General features: G+C 43.1%; 1 protein-coding gene and 1 long non-coding RNA gene across 8 annotated transcripts in view; both read right to left on the minus strand.

Annotated features, from left to right (window-relative positions):
- The window catches only part of LOC308458451, a 262,354-nt gene that overhangs the window by 90,100 nt on the left and 152,684 nt on the right, over positions 1-19,570 (minus strand). The window lies entirely within an intron of this gene.
- SEMA6A (semaphorin 6A) overlaps positions 1-19,570 on the minus strand; it is a 185,397-nt gene that overhangs the window by 36,303 nt on the left and 129,524 nt on the right. For all 7 annotated transcript variants that reach the window (XM_080972396.1, XM_080972394.1, XM_080972390.1 and 4 more), the window contains exons 11-16: positions 13,476-13,607; positions 11,226-11,381; positions 9,296-9,472; positions 7,575-7,715; positions 7,365-7,445; positions 6,187-6,245 (exon numbers count right to left, since the gene is read on the minus strand). In XM_080972396.1, coding sequence (XP_080828522.1) covers positions 6,187-6,245; positions 7,365-7,445; positions 7,575-7,715; positions 9,296-9,472; positions 11,226-11,381; positions 13,476-13,607 — 746 coding nt within the window. The remainder of the gene's footprint in view (positions 1-6,186; positions 6,246-7,364; positions 7,446-7,574; positions 7,716-9,295; positions 9,473-11,225; positions 11,382-13,475; positions 13,608-19,570) is intronic.

Consider the following 19,570-nt stretch of genomic DNA (forward strand, 5'->3'; position numbering starts at 1 on the left):
ACTCTCTTTGGTACTGCACAGCTATTGTACACTGTAGTTTTGATTATAAAATTGCTGGTTTTTCTGAGAGATTTCAACCTCAAGAGTGGGGTAACTTTTTTAAAACAGAAAATAAAAAACCCCAACCAAATGCATATGGGTGACCAATTAGAGATTGGTTTGCAGACTTTATTTATAATCAAGAGATTTTGACTAGTAACAATAATTCCTGTAGCAATGCAGTTCTCTTTGTATATCCTAGGGCACATTTCCGCTTGTCCCATGAATAGAAAGCATGGGTCCAAGCAATTTTCCCTTTGCCCTGTTCCTTTCCCAAGGAAATTCCACTCTTTAGTGCTCAACTGAAGGAAACGTCAGTCCTGAATTGCTGTTTGCTCTGACTGAACACCAAAGAGCAGTTTTCTCTGGGGAAAAGCAGAGGGACAAAAGGAAGTATGCATGAACCCCAAAGCTTAGTTTAAGAAAAAAGGGAACAAGTAATGTGCCAAACCATATGAGCGAATCATGATCGGAATAAAGGGAATGACAGGATTGGCAACAAAAATAAAGATAGATTTGAGTGCTGCATCTTGGTGGGCCACCTAGACTTTCAAAACAAATGGGACCCAGGCATATAACTAGCTGTATGCAAAAGGGTTGATCTCACTCAGGGTGCAAGACTGGTGCCTTTATAATAAACTTTGTCAATTAACTATCATGTCCTAGCTCCTTTGAGCCAGCGTGACAAAACCAGAACCTGTCATGCTGTGGTAAGAAATTCATCTTAAAAATAATTAGTTGGTGTATATCTAGATGGTTGAATTTCAAATGCTCTTTAGTAGTCTTACATTCAGTTTTGGTGGAATTCATAAAGAATAAATCTGGCGCGCAATCTCTGTTCAGATTTATGTGCCAAATGAGAGTGAGGAATGCAATGAAAGATGCCATGGTCCCCAATTCCCAATTGCGAATTACCAGGAAATTATCATGTTCTCGTTGTAAACTATGGGATAAGCTTCACGTTGGAGGAGAGATGGGTGCGATCAAATTCATACACAGAGATGGCCCTATTACGTATTCAGTTGTAGCCTGGGATCATTCCTATGCATGGAAGCCTGCCTGTCCAGGGGGTATGACTAAAACTTTCTCAAGCTGGCAGAAAGGCTCCAGATTCCTTGCCTTTGAACAGGTTGATGTGGAAGAGAGAAAAGCTTATGCGTGGAAAGCAAACTGGATTGCAAGTTATAAACAAGGTGGCAAATGCAGCAGGACTGCATGACTCTGTCGTGTACAATAGGACCCAATCAGTAGTTTATATGGGTCTATATATATTTATTTCATCAACTGACATTGACGAGAAGAGATACACACAAACATGCTGGCTGCTTGGCACTTATCTAACTGTACTAGGTTTTAACCCATATAGTACTCAATATACAGTTGTACTTGGTTCTTGAACAGAATCCATTCCAGAAGTCCGTTTGACTTCCGAAAACGTTTGAAAACCAAGGCACGGCTTCCAATTGGCTGCAGGAGCTTCCTGCACTCAATTGGAAGTTGTGGAAGCCACATCAGACGTTCAGCTTCCAAGAAACTTTTGCAAACCGGAACACTCACTTCCAGGTTTACAGCCTTTGGGAGCCAAAATGTTCAAGTTGCAAGGCGTTCGAGAACCAAGGTACAACTGTGAATGTGGTTGATTTTAAATTCTGTGGGAGGGGAGGTTGTTGGTTTGTTTTTGTTTTCATTTTATTATGTATTTTGTGTTCTCATCATGTATTTTTATGTTGTGAGCTGCCCTGTGATCTTTGGGTGAAGAGAGGTATAAAAACAAACAACTAAAAATGGAGCTAGCTTCCAGGGGAAATGCCTTTGCAATTCCACCCGCAGGGATGGATCTAGTGATGTGCAAGTGGGACACATGGACGTTGCACAGAGCCATGGGGGCATCACCTCAAAGCTGGGTAAGTGACCTTAAAAAACTGGGTTAAGTGAGGCGCAGGGATTTGGGAAAGAGGTGTGAGGGCTCTGACAGGGTCTTTGAGCCCTAGTTAGCACTGTCCCAGCTTTGGGTAGGAGGGGGGAGGGCTCTAGGACCCTGCCAGAGCCCTTGTGTCTCCTCCAAAGCTGGGCACTTCCTTATTTAGCTTTGGAAAGGCAGTGCAAGGACTTTGGAGGGATGGGCAAATTTTGGCCTTGCACAGGATGCCATAACACCAAAGTTCACCGTCACCACCTGCCACTGAACTCAATGGGTTTAGACTATACAGTTGTGCCTTGGATCTCAAATGCCTTGGCTCCCCAACAAAGCAGCTCCCAAACGACTGAAACCTGAAAGTGAGTGTTCCAGTTTTCGAACGATTTTCAGAAGCCGAACGTCTGGTGCAGACACTCCTGCAGCCAATCAGAAGCAGCACCTTGGTTTTTGAACGGTTCCGGGAGTCGAATGGACTCCCGGAATGCATTCTGTTCGAGAACCAAGGTATGACTCTACACGATGTTGATTTTAGGTGTGAGAACTGGAACATAACTCCCAAGTTAAGCTAACTATGAAGTATGATGTTTTGTTCTTAGCAATTCAAGAATGTAGGTCTCAGCCCTAACGGCTTGTAAATTCAAGACACATTTACCTCAGTACATTTACTCATAAAGGGGTAAGCTTCACTGTTTTTATGATTGCAACTTTGCACCCCCTGAAGTCCTTTTTTGGGGTGAAATTTACTGTGAGATAACTATGTTGAGGATCCAAGAATTCAGTATCTGGGCTCTTCTTGGAGGAAGGGTAGGGTAAAATAATAAATAACCACCACCATCATTACCCTCTTGGAGTAAATTTCCTGGAATTTACTTCCAAGTAGGCATATTTAGGATGCGCTAGAAGTATTTAAAATGCACGCCACGTTCTTTTCCTTTCTCTGTTAAATTATACATATTTCCCCCTCTTTCTCTTTTAGCCAATTAAAAGCAATTAAAGTTATGAGGATAAGGATATTTAAGGTGAATTGAGGATGCACCTTGAATTATCCTTAAGCACTGCTGAAGGAATTAGGATACGGCTGTTTTGTGTAAAACCAAGGCACTGAGGCAGTAACTTAAAAGACTTCTGGCATATGAGCTTCTAAATGCTCCTCCTGAGGTTAGCACAGATAGGCTGATTTTAAGAGTTAGAGAAGAAGGTTACATCTTGGATGTAGTTCATGAGTTTTGAACATTAAATAATTGGCCATGTGTGTGTTTTTCATCTCAGGGGGTACATTCTGTTCTGATAGCTTTACATTATCTTGATTTGCCTCTTACTCAACGAGAGCGCTGCTGATCCTTCTGTAGCTCTTTGTGAACAAGAAACTCTCAAGGCTGGCTAAAGGTATCAGAAGAAAGAGCAATCTCAAGAGCTTTCAACCGTGCTGCCCTCCAGATATTGCAGAACTACAACTCCCATCATCCCCACCCATTGGTCATGCTGGCTGGGCTGATGGGAGTTAAAGAGTCCAACAACACTGACTATCAGAGACGAATTATATGTTAGATGCAAGGGAAAACATGCATTTCAATGCCTGCAGAAGAGAATTTGGAGAAGGAAAGAGTCAAGGAGGGAAAGTGTTAAGGGATCTACACACACACACACACACACACACACACACACACAGCCCTTCTTCAATTGTCCAAATTTCACTCTACTGAATATACTATGGTAGGACTGGTCGATATGGTAGCCTCCAGAAATTGCTGGACTCCAATCCCTGTTGTTCCCAGCCAGTATGGCCCATTGGCCAGGGATGCTGTGAGCAACATCTGAAGGGCACACATTCCTTCTCTCTTTGGGGTGCTACATGCAGCTATGTGTAGGATTTATGTGGTAAGCATAGGGTTTATGAATTGCATTTGCACTGATCTGGTGCTTTTCAAAGTGTGCAGTTGGTTCGATTTCATTTAAAGAAGGCCTTTTCAAATCTGCTCAAGAACAAATCACTTTGGGACATGCACAATGAAACACAGGTATTCAAACATACATGCTCTCACCTCTGTTTACATTCTAAATCTTTATGTATAAATTGATTCAAAGTTTTGGACACTATCAGGTGATAGACCGTAGCAAGTTACATCAAGCACCTCACATAGATCATGACAACTTCAGGGATAGAGACCACTAACAAACAATAGTTAACAATCAAGTTAAGATGCTCCTTGCTCTTCCCTTTTCAACTACTGACTGGTGGATCTATATCTAGTTCTGTTCACTTAAACACAGCTGATTCCAAAGTTTGGATTGCCTACACTGCAGGCTGTGTCTTTTTCCTGAGTAGTTAGGTAGTCCAAGTCAAAATCTGGCTCTATTTTTATAAAGCAAACATGCATTTATTTAAAGCCGCTTTAAGCAAATGTTTATTTGCATTAAAAAATCTATAGCTGGAATCAAGACACTGAGAATATGCTTTTTGCTTCCAAATCGGGATGAGCCAAAATGTTTAGATGTAAGCATCATTAACATGAAAAAAGTGTCTTGTAGAGGGTCTGAAATGAATCCCCAAAGTTTCTTCCCTCACTCTCTTTCCTGCTTTTGCTGAACTGGCAAAACGTCCGTGAAAACCAGGATGTATGGCAAGTAGGGAGGTTTTTTTAAAAGCCCCAAAACAACTTTGCCTGGATTTTCAACTTCTGGGAATATGGCAACCTTATAAATATTCCTAGTCCTAGTAATAGTGATGCTGCTCTTTGGCCAAACAGGGCCAGCCCCACAGTTGAGGAGGTCTGTGGCGAAGCGCCATCTAAAAGCCCCCTCCCCAGTAAACTCTTATATTTTGAAGTGACAGCCCCCATAGCCACAGCCCCAAGGGGATTCAAAAAATGCAGGCAGCCGATCCACAATTAATATATGCATGTGTCTGCATGCACCCACACTCTGAAGAGTACATAGCATAACACCCAATGACGGCAATTGCATGCACAGCTTCCTAGGAGTAAGCTCAACTGAACTGCAGCGGTGCTTATTTCAAACTGCAAAGGTTCAACTTGTAAAACACACTGAGCTGTAACAAAAGATCTTCAGCCAGCTGAACTGCAACCTTAGATTCTAAGTAGAAATGCAAACAGAAGTAGGTATCCCAATCAAAGGAAATAAATACCCAGACTCTGCTTGATTGTGACCCTCTTTTTCTGATTTCCTCTATGTTATTTTGTCGCAAACAAATGTCATTCACCTGACAGATGGAGGGCCAGGGGGCTCCAGCAGTTGACGGTATCACTCTGCAAAAAGTTCCTGAGGTACACTACAACGCTGCCCCCGCCTCACCCCCTAACATCTGCTCCCAGGTCTTGAATTTGCCCTAGGAATGTCTAAAGAGGGTTGTCAATATGGTTTGATAGGCAGTGCCTGTATTTCCACCCATGTTTCAATATTACTTAACTTTTGGGGAATTGGGAGTAAATCCAAGATGGTGGTTTGAAGCCACTTGGCACTAAAGCTCAAACAAACAAACAAACAAACAAACAAACAGTGTGTTTTGTTTTGTTTTGGTAATGTGGCCCAGAGTAGGTGTCAGGAGTGATCCCTCCCACGGCACTTGGGCCCTGGCAGCTATCCAAGTATGCCTTGTGGTGGTGCCGGGCTCATAGCCAAATCTAATTGGCTTTGTGTTTATGTTACTATTGCTAGGATAGAATGGTTATTTTCTAAAAAAAGAAAGTATGGAAGCAGCAGCTGATCATTGTTGCTAGGATCTTATTCTCTCTAGAGCATCACCTGCTAAAATATCCCACCTCTGCGTCTGTGGTGAATGTTGCCAATCTGTGAACGCTTTTGCTCTTGAATAACACCAAAAAATTGCCGGAAGGGACACAAATGTCTTGTGTAGGAGGAAGTATTCAAAAAACGTGCCCCGTGGCTGATTTCGTTGTTACCCTAGGCACCAACTCAGCATTCAAAAACACTCCTCTTACACAACCTAGGTGGAATTTGTAATTACATTTTCTTCGGAGCTAGGTTTTAATTCCAACACACTTGCCATTTAAATAGGTGATGTTGTACAGCAAATTTCCTTGAATGCTTCTCTTGCCTTTTTTTAAAAGGCCTGTTGTTAAAACACTGTTTTCGCCATTGTCATGATTTTCTATCTTTAACTTTGCTGATACTGAGCAGGCAGCATCCAAGCATCTATAGAGATTCTCTAATGTAGGATAAAATGAAAGAGCAGAAAGAGTTGTGCTTACTTTGGCAGTCTCCCAGGCCATCGGTATTGCCATGCTCAATGTCCTGCTCAAATGCAAGTCTAAACAAAAGAAAGAAACAGGCTGGTGAGAATTACTGCACTCACAGGCCTCAACACACTGAGCCTAGAAGTGAAAGGAAGAAACAGACAAAACCCGCTTATTCTTCTAATACTTGCCCAATGCAAGCAGAAGAGGATTCCTAATGAGACCCCCAAGTATTCCTTCTCACCCTTATCTTTACGTGACAACCAATATAGAACCAGTACTGTTTTGCAACATGGACACATGTCAGGACAGATAGCTTCTGTGCCTAGACATCTGATGTGATCATGCCATGGTATTTAACTGAAACTTAAGGAATATATATTGGCATGAAAGATGCACTGTTCCCCTCCCCCCCCAACAAACCCCCCAACAACCTGGAGAATGTCTGGGGCTCATTTCATAGTGTATGAATCTAAAAACACCAAGCAGGAAATGGTTATTCAGAGTGGCAAACACACTGTTAAGCTTATGCGGAAAGGTTTGCTATCTGCCCATGAAAGTCCTCATTGGATATATATCAATCTATTACAAAAAAGTGGTTTAGGCACCCCTGTTCTGAGTTAGTACATCACCAGCTTCATAAAAATGTGATAATGAATCTGCAGCTAAGGCATTTTTTTTTACTTCTTAACTTAGAATGTGAGGAGGTATGTGCTTGGTAATTTGATATGGTATTGTGCTGTAAGGAAGCCCGTATCATTTAATTAATTAATTAATTAATTAATACTATTAATTGACTTTCTATACCACCCTATACCCAGAGGTCTCGGGGCGCGTTTAGGGCGGTATATAATTCTCAGATTTTCTGAATTGTGCAATACTGCTGTGCCATGAAACCACAATGACTTGGCATCTTAGCACGAGGCAAGTTATCCTAAATGTTACGCGACAAAGAGGTGAAAAGAACACAAAAAATGTTTTCTGGTGGACTCTCCATCTTGCATGTCTATGTAGCTCCAATCCTAGTAAGAAATAAATCTGCCTACAATAGTACCATGGAAGCATAGAGAATAGAAAGAAAACAAATGTTTATTGGCTGCCTGTTGGTTTTCATCAGAACTCTATTCAAAAGCCTATTTGAGCAATACTGTAACTGCAGGTTAAAGTACCTCTCAATGCGAATTATAACTTACGTTGTTCCAGGTAACAGCTGCATGCATGTCCCACTTTCCTTCATCCAGCCACAATACGGGTCCCTAGATGCTATGCAGGCCCTTAATAGAGGAGACAGATACGGAGTTCTTTGCGATCAGTAGCTCAATGTCAATATCAACGAATCAATACTTTTGGGTGTTTGAGAACGGAGTTAGCAGTTGAGAGGACACACGCAAAGAAGTACCTACTTTTTGCACTTGCCGTGACGCTCACACCTTCCGAGGGGAACCCTTATTAAACAGTTAGAGAATGCTACATAGAGGGCACTGCTTTGCTTATCCAGCTGCATCCCTATAATTCTCTTGTCTTCCACCCCATCATAGCTGCACCTGATTTGGAGGGGGAGAGAAAGGCCGTTTGATCAGCTCAATGAAATCAGAAAGACAATTTGTTTACAACAGAAACATTTCTCAGACAGGATTAACTCATGAAGGTAGAAATTTCCAGCTTACAAAAAAAAACCAGGCACATAAGCAATTTAGGTTCCCCATCTGCTGTCCTGGAGGGGGTTGGATGGTACAGAGGGAGAGGTGTCTGGCTCTGTTGCCATGTACCTCCCAACTTCACCTGTATAACCACAAGCAGAAGCCAGCACTACCAGTATCCCTGCTGGTAGTAGCCAGCAGATGCTCCTGAAACAGGCTATCTAGAAGGCCGGAAGAGAGCTGGGCTGGTTAAGTTTCCACTGGACCACAAGCCGGTCTGGCTACCGGCAACATGCTCAATCTAGGTCTCTCTCCTGTGCCAGTGTGGAACTGGTGTGTCGGAAAAACCACCAGGATTTCCATGGCCTGCCTTCCCTCCTAATCCAGCTGTGCTCTGGAAATAGTAGTAACTCAGCCTCTCCATTAAACCTTGCTACTGCCTGCCAGGAGTTTGGTTTGCTCCCTAAATAATATTATCATTTAAACTAATATCCTAATTTGCAGAGCCTGCTTAAGAGACTGGGGGGTAGGGTGACTCAGCATAGAGTGACAGGGAAGTTATGCTTTTGCCTCCTGGGAAGCACATCTAGCGATGATAAGGCTGTGGAGCACATAGGGAAAACAATCCAACCCCACTCCTCGCTATCTTCCCATATTTCATCCATTATGTGTGTGTGTGTGTGTGTGTGTGTGTGTGGAGGGGGTGTTGTTTGCCAACTTAAAGGTAAAGGACCCCTGACCATTAGGTCCAGTCGCAGACGACTCTGGGGTTGTGGCTCATCTCGCTTTATTGGCCGAGGGAGCCGGCGTACAGCTCCCGGGTCATGTGGCCAGCATGACTAAGCAGCTTATGGCGAACCAGAGCAGCGCATGGAAACGCCGTTTACCTTCCTGCCGGAGCGGTACCTATTTATCTACTTGCATTTTGACGTGCTTTCGAACTGCTAGGTTGGCAGGAGCCGGGACCGAGCAACAGGAGCTCGGGGATTCAAACTGCTGACCTTCTGATCGGCAAGTCCTAGGCTCTGTGGTTTAACCCACAGCGCCACCCGCGTCCCTTTTGCCAACTTACAGAGACACATTTAAGTGTATTTGAGCATTCATAGAGTTACTATGAGTACAGGAGAATCCCTGCAACAAAAGGTTGGAAGGTGACCAGAATGGCAGTGGGAACAGTGGTGACAGGGCAACTGCAGTCATCCCCGTAACTCCCTTACACATTAATTTAACATGCTGCCTGAATGCCTGAAGAGGCCTATAGTTGCAATACCCCAAATAATGTGTTTACTATTATATGTGTGTGTGTGTAGGTATAATTATTTGCTGTGATGTGTTGACCACAGCCATTTTTTAAATGGGGAAATTAAAATTCCTGAAAACAATAACATATATTCCACATTCAATACTAATAAATAAAAAACCCCCGTTTCCTTGGCTCCCCACCCCCACTGGGCTGCACTAAGTGTGAGACTAACGATACATACTTTTCAGAATTGTAAATGCTCATCTCCTCCAGGAAAAGACTGTCATTTAAAAAACCACTGTTTCCTGTCCTGACCAAGAACTTCAAAATGATTCCCTTCTCTGATCCAAGGAAAACCACAGTGTGATTCCGATTTGGCCCAGCAGCATTATCCACAGCAATTTTGGTCAGGCGGTATCTGGAACAACATTGCAGTTTTAATTATCCCAATAGGCTGTCATTTGCTTTATCTTTTTTTTTCTCTTTCTTTCACTTTACAGGTCAGTATTTAGTATTTTTATAAGCAGAGCTTATCTATTCATATGTAAACACAATTTCCCACTTAAAATAGACAGATCCAAATTATTTCCACACAAGACATGATCATGCCTAGGGTGGGCCAATATGGCTAAAACAACAAGGCCACTTTGAAAGCTAGAATTACTCAGCAACTTTGAGGCAAGCACACAGGGAGAGCCATACATTGGGAGTATAGAGATCACAGCATTTCACTGTCTGGTTCTCCATTTAGTTTAGTTCAAATCTGTTACCTAAAGCCATAAGCTATCATAATATAAAACAATTCATTGAGAGCTTTTTGCATAGTTACTGAATTCTGTATCCTATTTTTGTATGTGGTCCTACATCCATGTACAAAACTATCCATTTATTACTGAAACATGTACAACTGAATATTTACAACATACAAACACCATCATACATGTCAACATGTCTGTGAATAAAATTATTGTACAAATATGCCTGTGACACAAAGCTCACAAAACTTCTGATGCATATTCCAGTCCCTAGAAATGTGTTTCTGAAGGTAGCTGACTTGTGTATCCTTCTGGAGAAAAATAACCCCTCACTGTTTCTTCTTATGTTGAGACACGGGATTATTTGGATATGAATAGTTCTCTTTAAACACTTGTGTAAACATTAACGCTTTCCATAACATATCCTGACAGACATCAGCATATCCTGAAAACATCCTAGCAGACAGCTTTCATATCCGGTGAACGTACCTTGCAGCTAAATCAAAAGTATTTAAAATGCTGACTCTTAAAAGTAAATGTCTAAGTTGGTGCTTCCTCTCTAACATAGACGGAGGGTAGCCTGGATGGAATTAGTAACAACTTTCCATTCATTTAAGTTCTATGATACCCAGAAAGTCCCATGATATCGGCTGGATGGACATGAACTTATGACCTTGTTGAAACTGAGCATGTCTGGCCAGAGCCTGGATTGGAGATCTTCTGGAAGATGGATGTATGCTACCCTTGGGTTTAATGATGGCTCAGTTGGTCAGAGCGTGGTGCTGATAACACTAACGTCGTAGGTTCAATCCGTATATGGGATGGCTATATATACCAGAATTGCAGGGGGCTGGACTAGATGATCCTCAGGGTCCCTTCCAACTCTACAGTTTTATGATTTTATAGAAGAAAGGTTAGATATAAATGTAAGATTAAAAAGTAGTTCTGCAGGAACATTCTTGTCTCTGTCGTAACCCATTAGAATGCAACAATTGCCTTATTGGATTACACCAAAGGTCCATCCAGTCTAGCATTCGGTTTCCAAATATGGCTAGCCTTACTGGAGCCTTTCTGAGTCTGGCTGGCATGTCAGCATCCTAAATAATCTGATTATCTACAGGCATAGTCATTTCCCCATTTCTACCTCTCTCTGTCTCCAGAAGATGTTTATTTTTAAAAGAAAATAAGCATTGCTCTTAGTACAAATATTTGGGGATGCACCTGTAAGCTCTTTCCATTGTCAACACTGTCCAATTATTTATTGTCCTCTATTTCCGGTTTTTAACTAGTTTCCAAAGCACCTCATACATAGATGCATGGCTTTAATGTATGGACATTCAAAAGATCAACATCAGTTCATTACCAAATTTGGACAGGCAGACATGAAAGGAAACTGAATGGAATATATTTATTTACCTGACCATCGTCCGCAGAAACCATGGCTTGTTGACAATGGATGGAACAGCTTCATCCATGAGAGAATGTGTTTTGATGAAGTTCAGAGTGTCATCTGGAAATTCATTGGAAGACATGTACTTTTCAAGTGATGTTGAGCCAGCACAAGATCCTGGCCTAAATCAAAAACAGGGTGGGAGGGAATGTGATTATTTATCGCTTTTGTGCAAATATTCTACATAAACTGTTTTCCTAAGCACCTGTTATTAAGTGAGAGTGTGCCAGAGGCTTTGTAGAAACTGAACAATGCATAAGGGCACCAACTGAAGCACTCTTAGATTTCCTCTGGGCCCAGTCATTCCACAGTGCGAGAGTAGAATTCAGCACTCAGTTCTGCGTTGTGGGAAAACCTGATTTATGGCCATTAGTGCACATAAATTTCCTAAGCAGATTATGAAGTTTGTAAAATGCAAGTTCACAGTTCATCCATCCACATGGAGCCCAATAAACACATGCACAGCTTGGCAAGATTCTGCTCACTCCCTAGGCGTGCTCCAGATTTTCTTTTCCAACACTCTCTTTCTTGGAATTAAGAGCACTTTATTTAATTTGAAAGGGAAATGTTACATTTTTCTGAAACTGTGAAAAAAGCTGCTTAGAAACACAGCTTGAAGGGTGAATCCAGCCAGCATTAGAGTAAACATCCTCTTTGCTATGGCTCCCAAGAACATTTTATTTTTGACAAATATGAAAACCCAAGCCTTTTCAGCATGAGTCTGCAGAGTCCTTTAATAAGACACAGTGTTATCTGTCTTCGATAACTGGAATACAAATGTGCTCAGTTTATTCCTGGAATCTCCCCAGTACTCTCATGGAAACTGGGCCAGAAGAGTCATATATTGGCAACAGAAAGATCTACTTCCTTTTGCTGAGTATGCCCTACCCCAACAGTTCCCTTCTGCACAATCCCTTCTTGTCTAATGTAGCTGTGCTTGTCCAGACTTTGAACTCCCAAAGGAGACACTGCAAATCCACACAGCACAATGATAGACACACACAGACTGAGCAACTGCAAAGATGGTTCCATTAGCCATTGCTATGAGCCAATTACAAACTTGTATGACAGCATTGTTGCAATTGTGCAAATGGAGCATTATTTGGCAGCCACCCCCCCTCTCTCTCTCTCTCTGTGTGTGTGTGTGTGTGTGTGTGTGTTTACACACACACATAAACCATGCCTGTAATTTTGGGTGGAGGAAGTGCATATGCATGAGCAATGTGTAAAGTTTAGTACAGGGGTGGTTAGGGACAAAACTGAAATGAAATGTGAATACCATTAGAAGTAAAAAGGGGGTGTGGAAAAAGCATTTTCTCAGGAGATCAGGGATTAAAAAATAAATTCTTTTAAACCAACATCTTCCTTTACTTTCACATCCTGTTTCCCTTACCTTGCTATATAAATGGGAAATTTCATTTACTGCGGGGGCTCAGTTTTGTTTAGTCAGAAAGAAAGCAGGCAGCAATGGATCTACCACACCTTGTGAGGGCCCTTATGTCCCTTCCAGAGAGAAGGAACAATCCAGTGACTGAGGAGATGGATCAGGTATCTGACTCTGAGCCCAATGGTGGTGATGAGGGGCATCATGAACCTGAGGAATCCCACAGCATCAAGATCCGCAGAATCAGATCTGGAACCCCCCTCCTGGACCCAAAGAACCATGTGCCTCCTACACTACCCTCCAGCTCACTGGCACAGAGAGTTCATTGGGGGAGTCGATGGTATGAAGGATAATCAGCCATCTTCTGGCATGACCCTTTAACAGCTCAGTTGGTAGCCCTCATGTCTTATCAGTGGGTGAGTTAACCTATCACTGCCTGCTCTCTTCATAGCTAAATGAGAATGACAGAGAATGCCAGGTCACATGGGAGCATTTGCCACCATCTTTTTTGTGGCACAGCACAACATGGGACTTGGCCCAGAGTCACGTTCTTAACCAGTCCTTTTTTCCCGGAGGAATCTGTTTAATTCTCCTTTGCTCTCTGGGAAAGAATGGCGCAGAGTAGTTGACCGCCTCCTAAAATAATTTTTTCCATTCCTGCATGACCAAACTCATTACAGAGAGTGGGGGAATATAAACCCGTTTGGTTTATATGGAGTTACGCTTCCATCTTCTCTGCATTTGCCTCTGTATCTCACTCAATTCAAGCATACGAAACTAATGATCAAACTCCCAGCCCCAGAACTGCAGAATACTTAGCAAAGAAAAGTACCTGGGCTTGGGCACTCGTTCATCAGGAACTGGTGTCCATATTGAATCTGGAGACTTCTGTTCTTTGAATCTCCCAGTAAATACATTGGCAATGTCAAGAATATCGTAAGCGCAGACAGCAGAGCCAGGGATGCTGCAATGTGACATTTCCAGAAATAGTTACTCATTCTGAAGTTATGCATTCTTTTTTTTTTCCATCTCAGAAACATGCTGCATAGAAGCCTTCCTGTCAAAGGCCATTCCGTTCTGAACCTTCCAACCTCTGGGTACTGACAATAAAAAATTGCCCCCATGCAGACATTTGAGATGCTCCACTGGGCAGCCTGCTCCTGTCAGTACGGCTTGCCTCCAAAAAGATTTTTAATAAAACAGCATATTACATTAATTTCGAATTCCCTGAAAGATTAAATGACACAGTTCTGACAACTTGTGGTACCAAGAAATTACTGGGTTATCAAAATCACAGCACATTTTCTGGATGCAAACTGTGTACATTTGTAACATGTTTTTGATGTCAAATCTTCCAGGCCCTGCAAAATCTTTAGCTGTGTCCTAGAAACCATTCAGATGCCCAGAGTGGATACATTTTGCATACTCATGCACACTGCTCAACCCAAAAGTTCAGCAAAAATACCTACCCATCCGTTGCGGTTCTGAAAAATCATTCGATTTTCCTGTATGTTTCTGGCTGAGTTCCTATGAGCAGGAATTTGCTTAACTCGGTCAACTATAAAGAGTTTGCAGAAGGAAATGCAGCTTTGCCTTACACCCACTAAAGTTTAAATTTGAATTTCCAGACTATTTACATGTAACCTAATAGTAGCAATCACTAAATATAATTACAGTCTTACACAAACACTTTTGGAAGGGCTCGGATGTTTCCCTTAGTCAATGACTTTCAGGTATGATTTATTCATTGGTCTGCCTTTGTTGTTTACACATGATCTACCGTAGTACATTTGTGTCTGACTTAAGCGATATGATTTCTGATCAGATAGCAAAGCACCATCTGGCTGAGTCATAATCCCAATTTAAGGTGGTGAGTTATTATCCTACATCCAACCATCGGAATTTGGCTTTTGGATGTGAAGCGATATAAAAGACGCTGCTACATGAGAAAGCTAAAACGGAATGCTAAGTAGATGGTTTGATTATCCAAAAATGGAAATATGTGGAATGAAAATTAGTGAAAGATGAAGGTGGCATTTTCTTATCTCAGGGTTGCTTGTATACATTCAGTCAAGTTTTGGGTTGCCGTATAAACTCATCGGCTAAGAAATAACTCATGATGGTGCTTTCCATCATTTGTGGAGCTGTATTAGAAAGACTTAATTACAACCCTACCCTATCATAGGGTGCTGCGTAAACTCAGACATAAAACTTATTAGCGGAACAGTGGCTTTATCTCAGTGAGAGAGTTAGTGACAGACCCACAACTGGCAAAACTGCAGTGCTTATAACTGTGCCTGCGTCGTGCCAGGTATATGCATAGCTGGATAGCTCAGTTGGTGAGAGCGTGGTGCTGATAATGCCAAGGTTGCAGGTTCAATCCCTGTATGGGACAGCTGCATATTCCTGCATTGCAGGGGGTTGGACTGGATGATTCTCAGGGTCCCTTCCAACTCTGCAATTCTATGATCAGACCAGAGAGCAAAAACAGTGTCACTCACTAAAATGTGGTCCGCATCCACAGTGCAGCATGCCAGCGGCCTAAGACTGCTTCACGTATTACTAAGAAGCAGGTTCACGCAGAACCTGCTTCCGGCTTGTGTTTATAGAACAGCTGTTAATAATTAGGCAGCTTGGTCCAACTTCAGGAAAAGTGTCCGTACTGCTAAAGGACCAAAATTGATGTGGTCTGTTCCTGATTGCCAGTTAGATGAAGCTGCTTTAACTGAGGCAACCTAAGCAAATGTTGCAGCCAGAGAACATAGTATGGCCTCCTCTGGACAGGGTTGGACTCTCCTTGAAGCAGCAGGTGTGCAGTCTCTCCTGGATTCAATGACAATGTGGCCTTGGTGGCTAGGAGTACCTACTTCCAGCTACATCTAGTGTGCAAACCACAAAACCTCCTGGATCGAGACAACTTGGCCATGGTACTCCATGCTCTGGGAACCTCCACACTGGACTGCTGCAATGTGTTCTGTGTGGGGCTGCCCTTCAAAATGGTCTGGATGGTGCAGAATGTGGCAGCTAGAATGGGATTCAGAATGGCCGCAGGGACTCTTGTGATACCCATCCTGAAACATTTGCACTACCCATTTCCGAGTCCAATTTGTGGTGCCTTCTTTAATGTATAAAGTCATTTGGGCCCCAGATATCTGAAGGAACACTTCCTACCATATGTGCTAGTCCTACCGTATGTGCAGGTATTATGATCAGTGGATGAAGCCTCATTGGTAGTGCTACTCCCTCAGGGACTCGGGGAGCAGTGGCTTATGACAGGGTCTTCTCTGTGTTGGCCCTAAAACTGTGAAACTCTCTTTCTAAAGAGGTGTGCCTGGCACTAAGACTTTACATCTTTTGTCAGCTACTTAAGACCCACCTGTTTACTCTTTCCTTCGAAAGTGAGGTTTGTTGAACAAGACTTCCCTCCCAATCAACTATAACGGGACAACCTAAATTTTCTGGTTATGTTCTAGAACCCCACTCAAAAACAGCGGCAGGCTGTTAGTGCCCCAATAATAGCTGAAGGGAAAGGAAAACGGGCTGGTGGGGTGCCCTGAAGGAATAACAGAGCTAATGAAAGTTTACACTGTGAGCCTTTTAATGTTGCCAAGGACACAGTTAGGAAAATGCAGGAGAAAGTTAGACTTCAACCTACTTAGAGTTCTTTTTTTCTTTTTTTTTTTAATGCTTCCTCCCCCCACCCCATCCCCCTTTGGCTACACACATGTTATTCTCAACACTGATTTTCTTGCAAATAAAACGTGTTTACTTCTCGCGTTGGCTGTATTTTCAGTTCATGGCTGAATCATTCCCAAAGCAGCTGTTCTAATTTGGTTGTCAATAGTAGCTATTATGCCTCGCTGCCTTGCCCCTTCTCCTCGTTTTTTTCGAGCAGCAGGAGGCCTGCCTTTGACAGTGCTGAGCTTAGCCTTTGACTCCAGGTAGCCATCGCAGAGCTTGAATGCATGAACTCAGGCTCTCCCTCTTCCATCAAATGCCCCTTCTAATAGAAAGCATGGGAAAGGAAACAGGCCCCAGTTGTCACAGGAGCAATTTTACTTTAATTAGCATATTTGCCAAAGTTTCCTGGAGACCTTAGCAACTGGAGATCTTAGCATGTTCCCATAAATTACTGAAAGTGTGTGGTAATATACCAGCACTTACAAATTCTTAACAGATGAGGTGAATGCTGTAAAAGTCTTTTATTAGCTGACCTAAAAAACTATGGGTGTCGGAATAATGGGCCCTGTTACTGTTATTTATGACTCGTATTGCAGCAGAAAGGAAAGGACTTCGCCATGCTCAGGCCATCTGCTGAGCTGGGTGCCTTACAAGGGAAAAGGAAGAGGCATCCATTCACAGAAAGGAAACTCAAATCTATCATGAGAGAGAATTATTCCTACTTGGCATGCAGGCACTCTTTATTTCCCTCTGAATCACAGGGAGTACAATCTGTTAGGAATCTGTCCTGTCGAAATGCTTTGGAGTTACTCAGCAGTGCTGTTCCGTTCTGTTTCATGAGCCCTATTCATTTCAAAACAGGGCTTGAGTAGAAGGCATTCCCCAATGCATTTCTGAGGACTGTTTCACCCAGTCACAGCAGAAGCAAGTGAGTTAGGAATCCTCCGCTTAATCTCACCAAGGGCAAAACTGGAACATGCCTCCTGGTGCGAAATGTGTGGACTCCCGATGCAGCTCATACAACGTGCACGAGCACAGATTGAGGAGGGCGCCTTTCCACACGTCAGGCAACAGGGAAAGGGGATACGGGAGTCACATATGCTTCGCTTCCACTCTTGCCACCTCTATTGATCCTGCTGATCAAGAGATGCTGCCATGAGTGGTTTCCGCGTCATGCCAAAGTGGCTCAGTGAACAATGGGTGCTTGCTCACTAGAACCCTTTAGCTGTCCTTTCCCACTGGGCTGAATGAGCCTTCCTAACTGAAACTCACCCAACACAACAGGACTAGTTGTCGGAAAGCCCTTTGAGAGTCATCTGCTGTGGGATGCAAGCAATTATGTCCTCAAAAGGCTTTGCAAACAAGTCGTAGCCAGCTACTGTCAGTTCTACCACCTCCTTCGGACCAGACTGTAAGAGGCCCCACACTACCCAGGAAAAGCTCTGCCGGACAGCATAGTGAGGATGCAATGGAGGCAGCAAAGTATGACTTCTTGGCTGCCTTTACTGCCACTAGGTAGACTTGCATTCAGCCAGATCTTTCCTCTCCCCGCGTTCCAGCCGTCTCCTAGCTTGTTTCCTTGCCCTAAGCTCTGGAGTATACCAGAGAGCCAAGCAGGCGCCACAAAGTGGGCTGATCATGTCAATGGCCTAAGCCATTCAGTTTTATATAGTTTTAATTGCTTTTTAATTATCCCCCCCATGTTCTTAGCGGTTTTCATTTTTATATGTAAGCTGCTTTGAGTTCCGTCAGGGGGAAAGGCAGAGAATAATAATAATAATAATAATAATAATAATAATAATAATAATTTGCCCATGAGCACCCCATAATGACTGGCCAGGCCAAGTCGGCATTCTAAATCCGGCCCACGGGCGGTCCGGGAATCTGTGTGTTTTTACATGAGTAGAATGTGTGCTTTTATTTCAAATGCATCTCTGGGTTATTTGTGGGAGATATAATAATAAATTTTATTTATACGCCGCCCTCCCCAGTCAAGACCGGGCTCAGGGTGGCTAACACCAGATATAAAACAATTTATTGAAATACAACTTAAAAACAAGATTAAAATACAACATTAAAATGCAGCCTCATTTCAGTAGAAACTCAAATCAAAAACTTTTTTGGGGATGAAAAAGTCAAGTCTTCACCAAGGCCAACTATCCAGACTGGTCCTACATGGGCCAGAAAAAAGCCAGGGGAGTCCCCGAATAGGAGTTCCATCACAGAAGGAGAAAGGAAAAAGGAAAGAGGGGGAGGGAATCAAGCTTATTCCAAGCCAAAGGCCAGGCGGAACAACTCTGTCTTACATAGGGATTTGTTCATCCCCCCCCCCCCCAAAATATATAGTCCGGCCCCCAACAAGGTCTGAGGGACAGTGCACCGGCCCCCTGCTGAAAACGTTTGCTGACTCCTGGTATATGACATTCAGTGGCACAGCTTGGGGTATCACATTTCAGTAGTGCCCTGTGTGCCCTCCCTGCCTCTTGCACTCCATTCTAAATTATAGTTGTGGTATCCCCTACTATGCCCCCAAAGCTCTGCTTCCAGTGCGACCAAACCTGCCCTGCTCCCCTCAATCTGCCTCTGATGACACTTGTACTGATGCTCACTGCTCTTTCTCATGGCTTCTTTTAAAGCGGATCACACAACTGCATGTACCAAAGTGCAACCTTTCCCACCCTGAAAGTGGCTTATGAGTGATTGCAGTACAATGCTTTTCTAAAGAAATGTGTGAGTGCGCACGCTATTAAGCTTCCTTGAAAAAAGAGATACAGTAGAACCTCTCCTTACAACCGCCTCCACTCATGGATGTTCCAAGTTGTGACCATGGCAAACCTGGAAGTAACCGGCGGGTTTGCCGCCGTTCGCACCTGTGCAAGAGCGGGCAATTGTGCACAATGGCGCCTCTCCCAGTGACTGTTTCACCATAAGGACGGGCCTCTGGAACAGATTGTGGTTGTGAGTCAAGGTTCCACTGTATTGGTAAAATCCATCAGCATCCGTCTGTCTGTCTGTGGAATGTACACAGTGGATGTACAGGCCAGATTTAACCTCCAGCTGGATGCCTCTCTCTTCCCCCTTATCTACTTGGGATGGTTGAGGGACCCTACTGAATACATTGGGGGGCACACTGGCTTTGGTGGAGGGAGAGAAAGGGGAAGTCTGTATGTGCAATGTTGGATGTTGACCTATAGCTTTTAAAATTGATGAGGGGCTCATGTTGCAGAACAGATCATGGCAAAGGCC

The sequence above is a fragment of the Podarcis pityusensis genome, assembly GCF_964106645.2.
Source record: "Podarcis pityusensis genome assembly, chromosome: 11".
NCBI lineage: Eukaryota > Metazoa > Chordata > Lepidosauria > Squamata > Lacertidae > Podarcis > Podarcis pityusensis.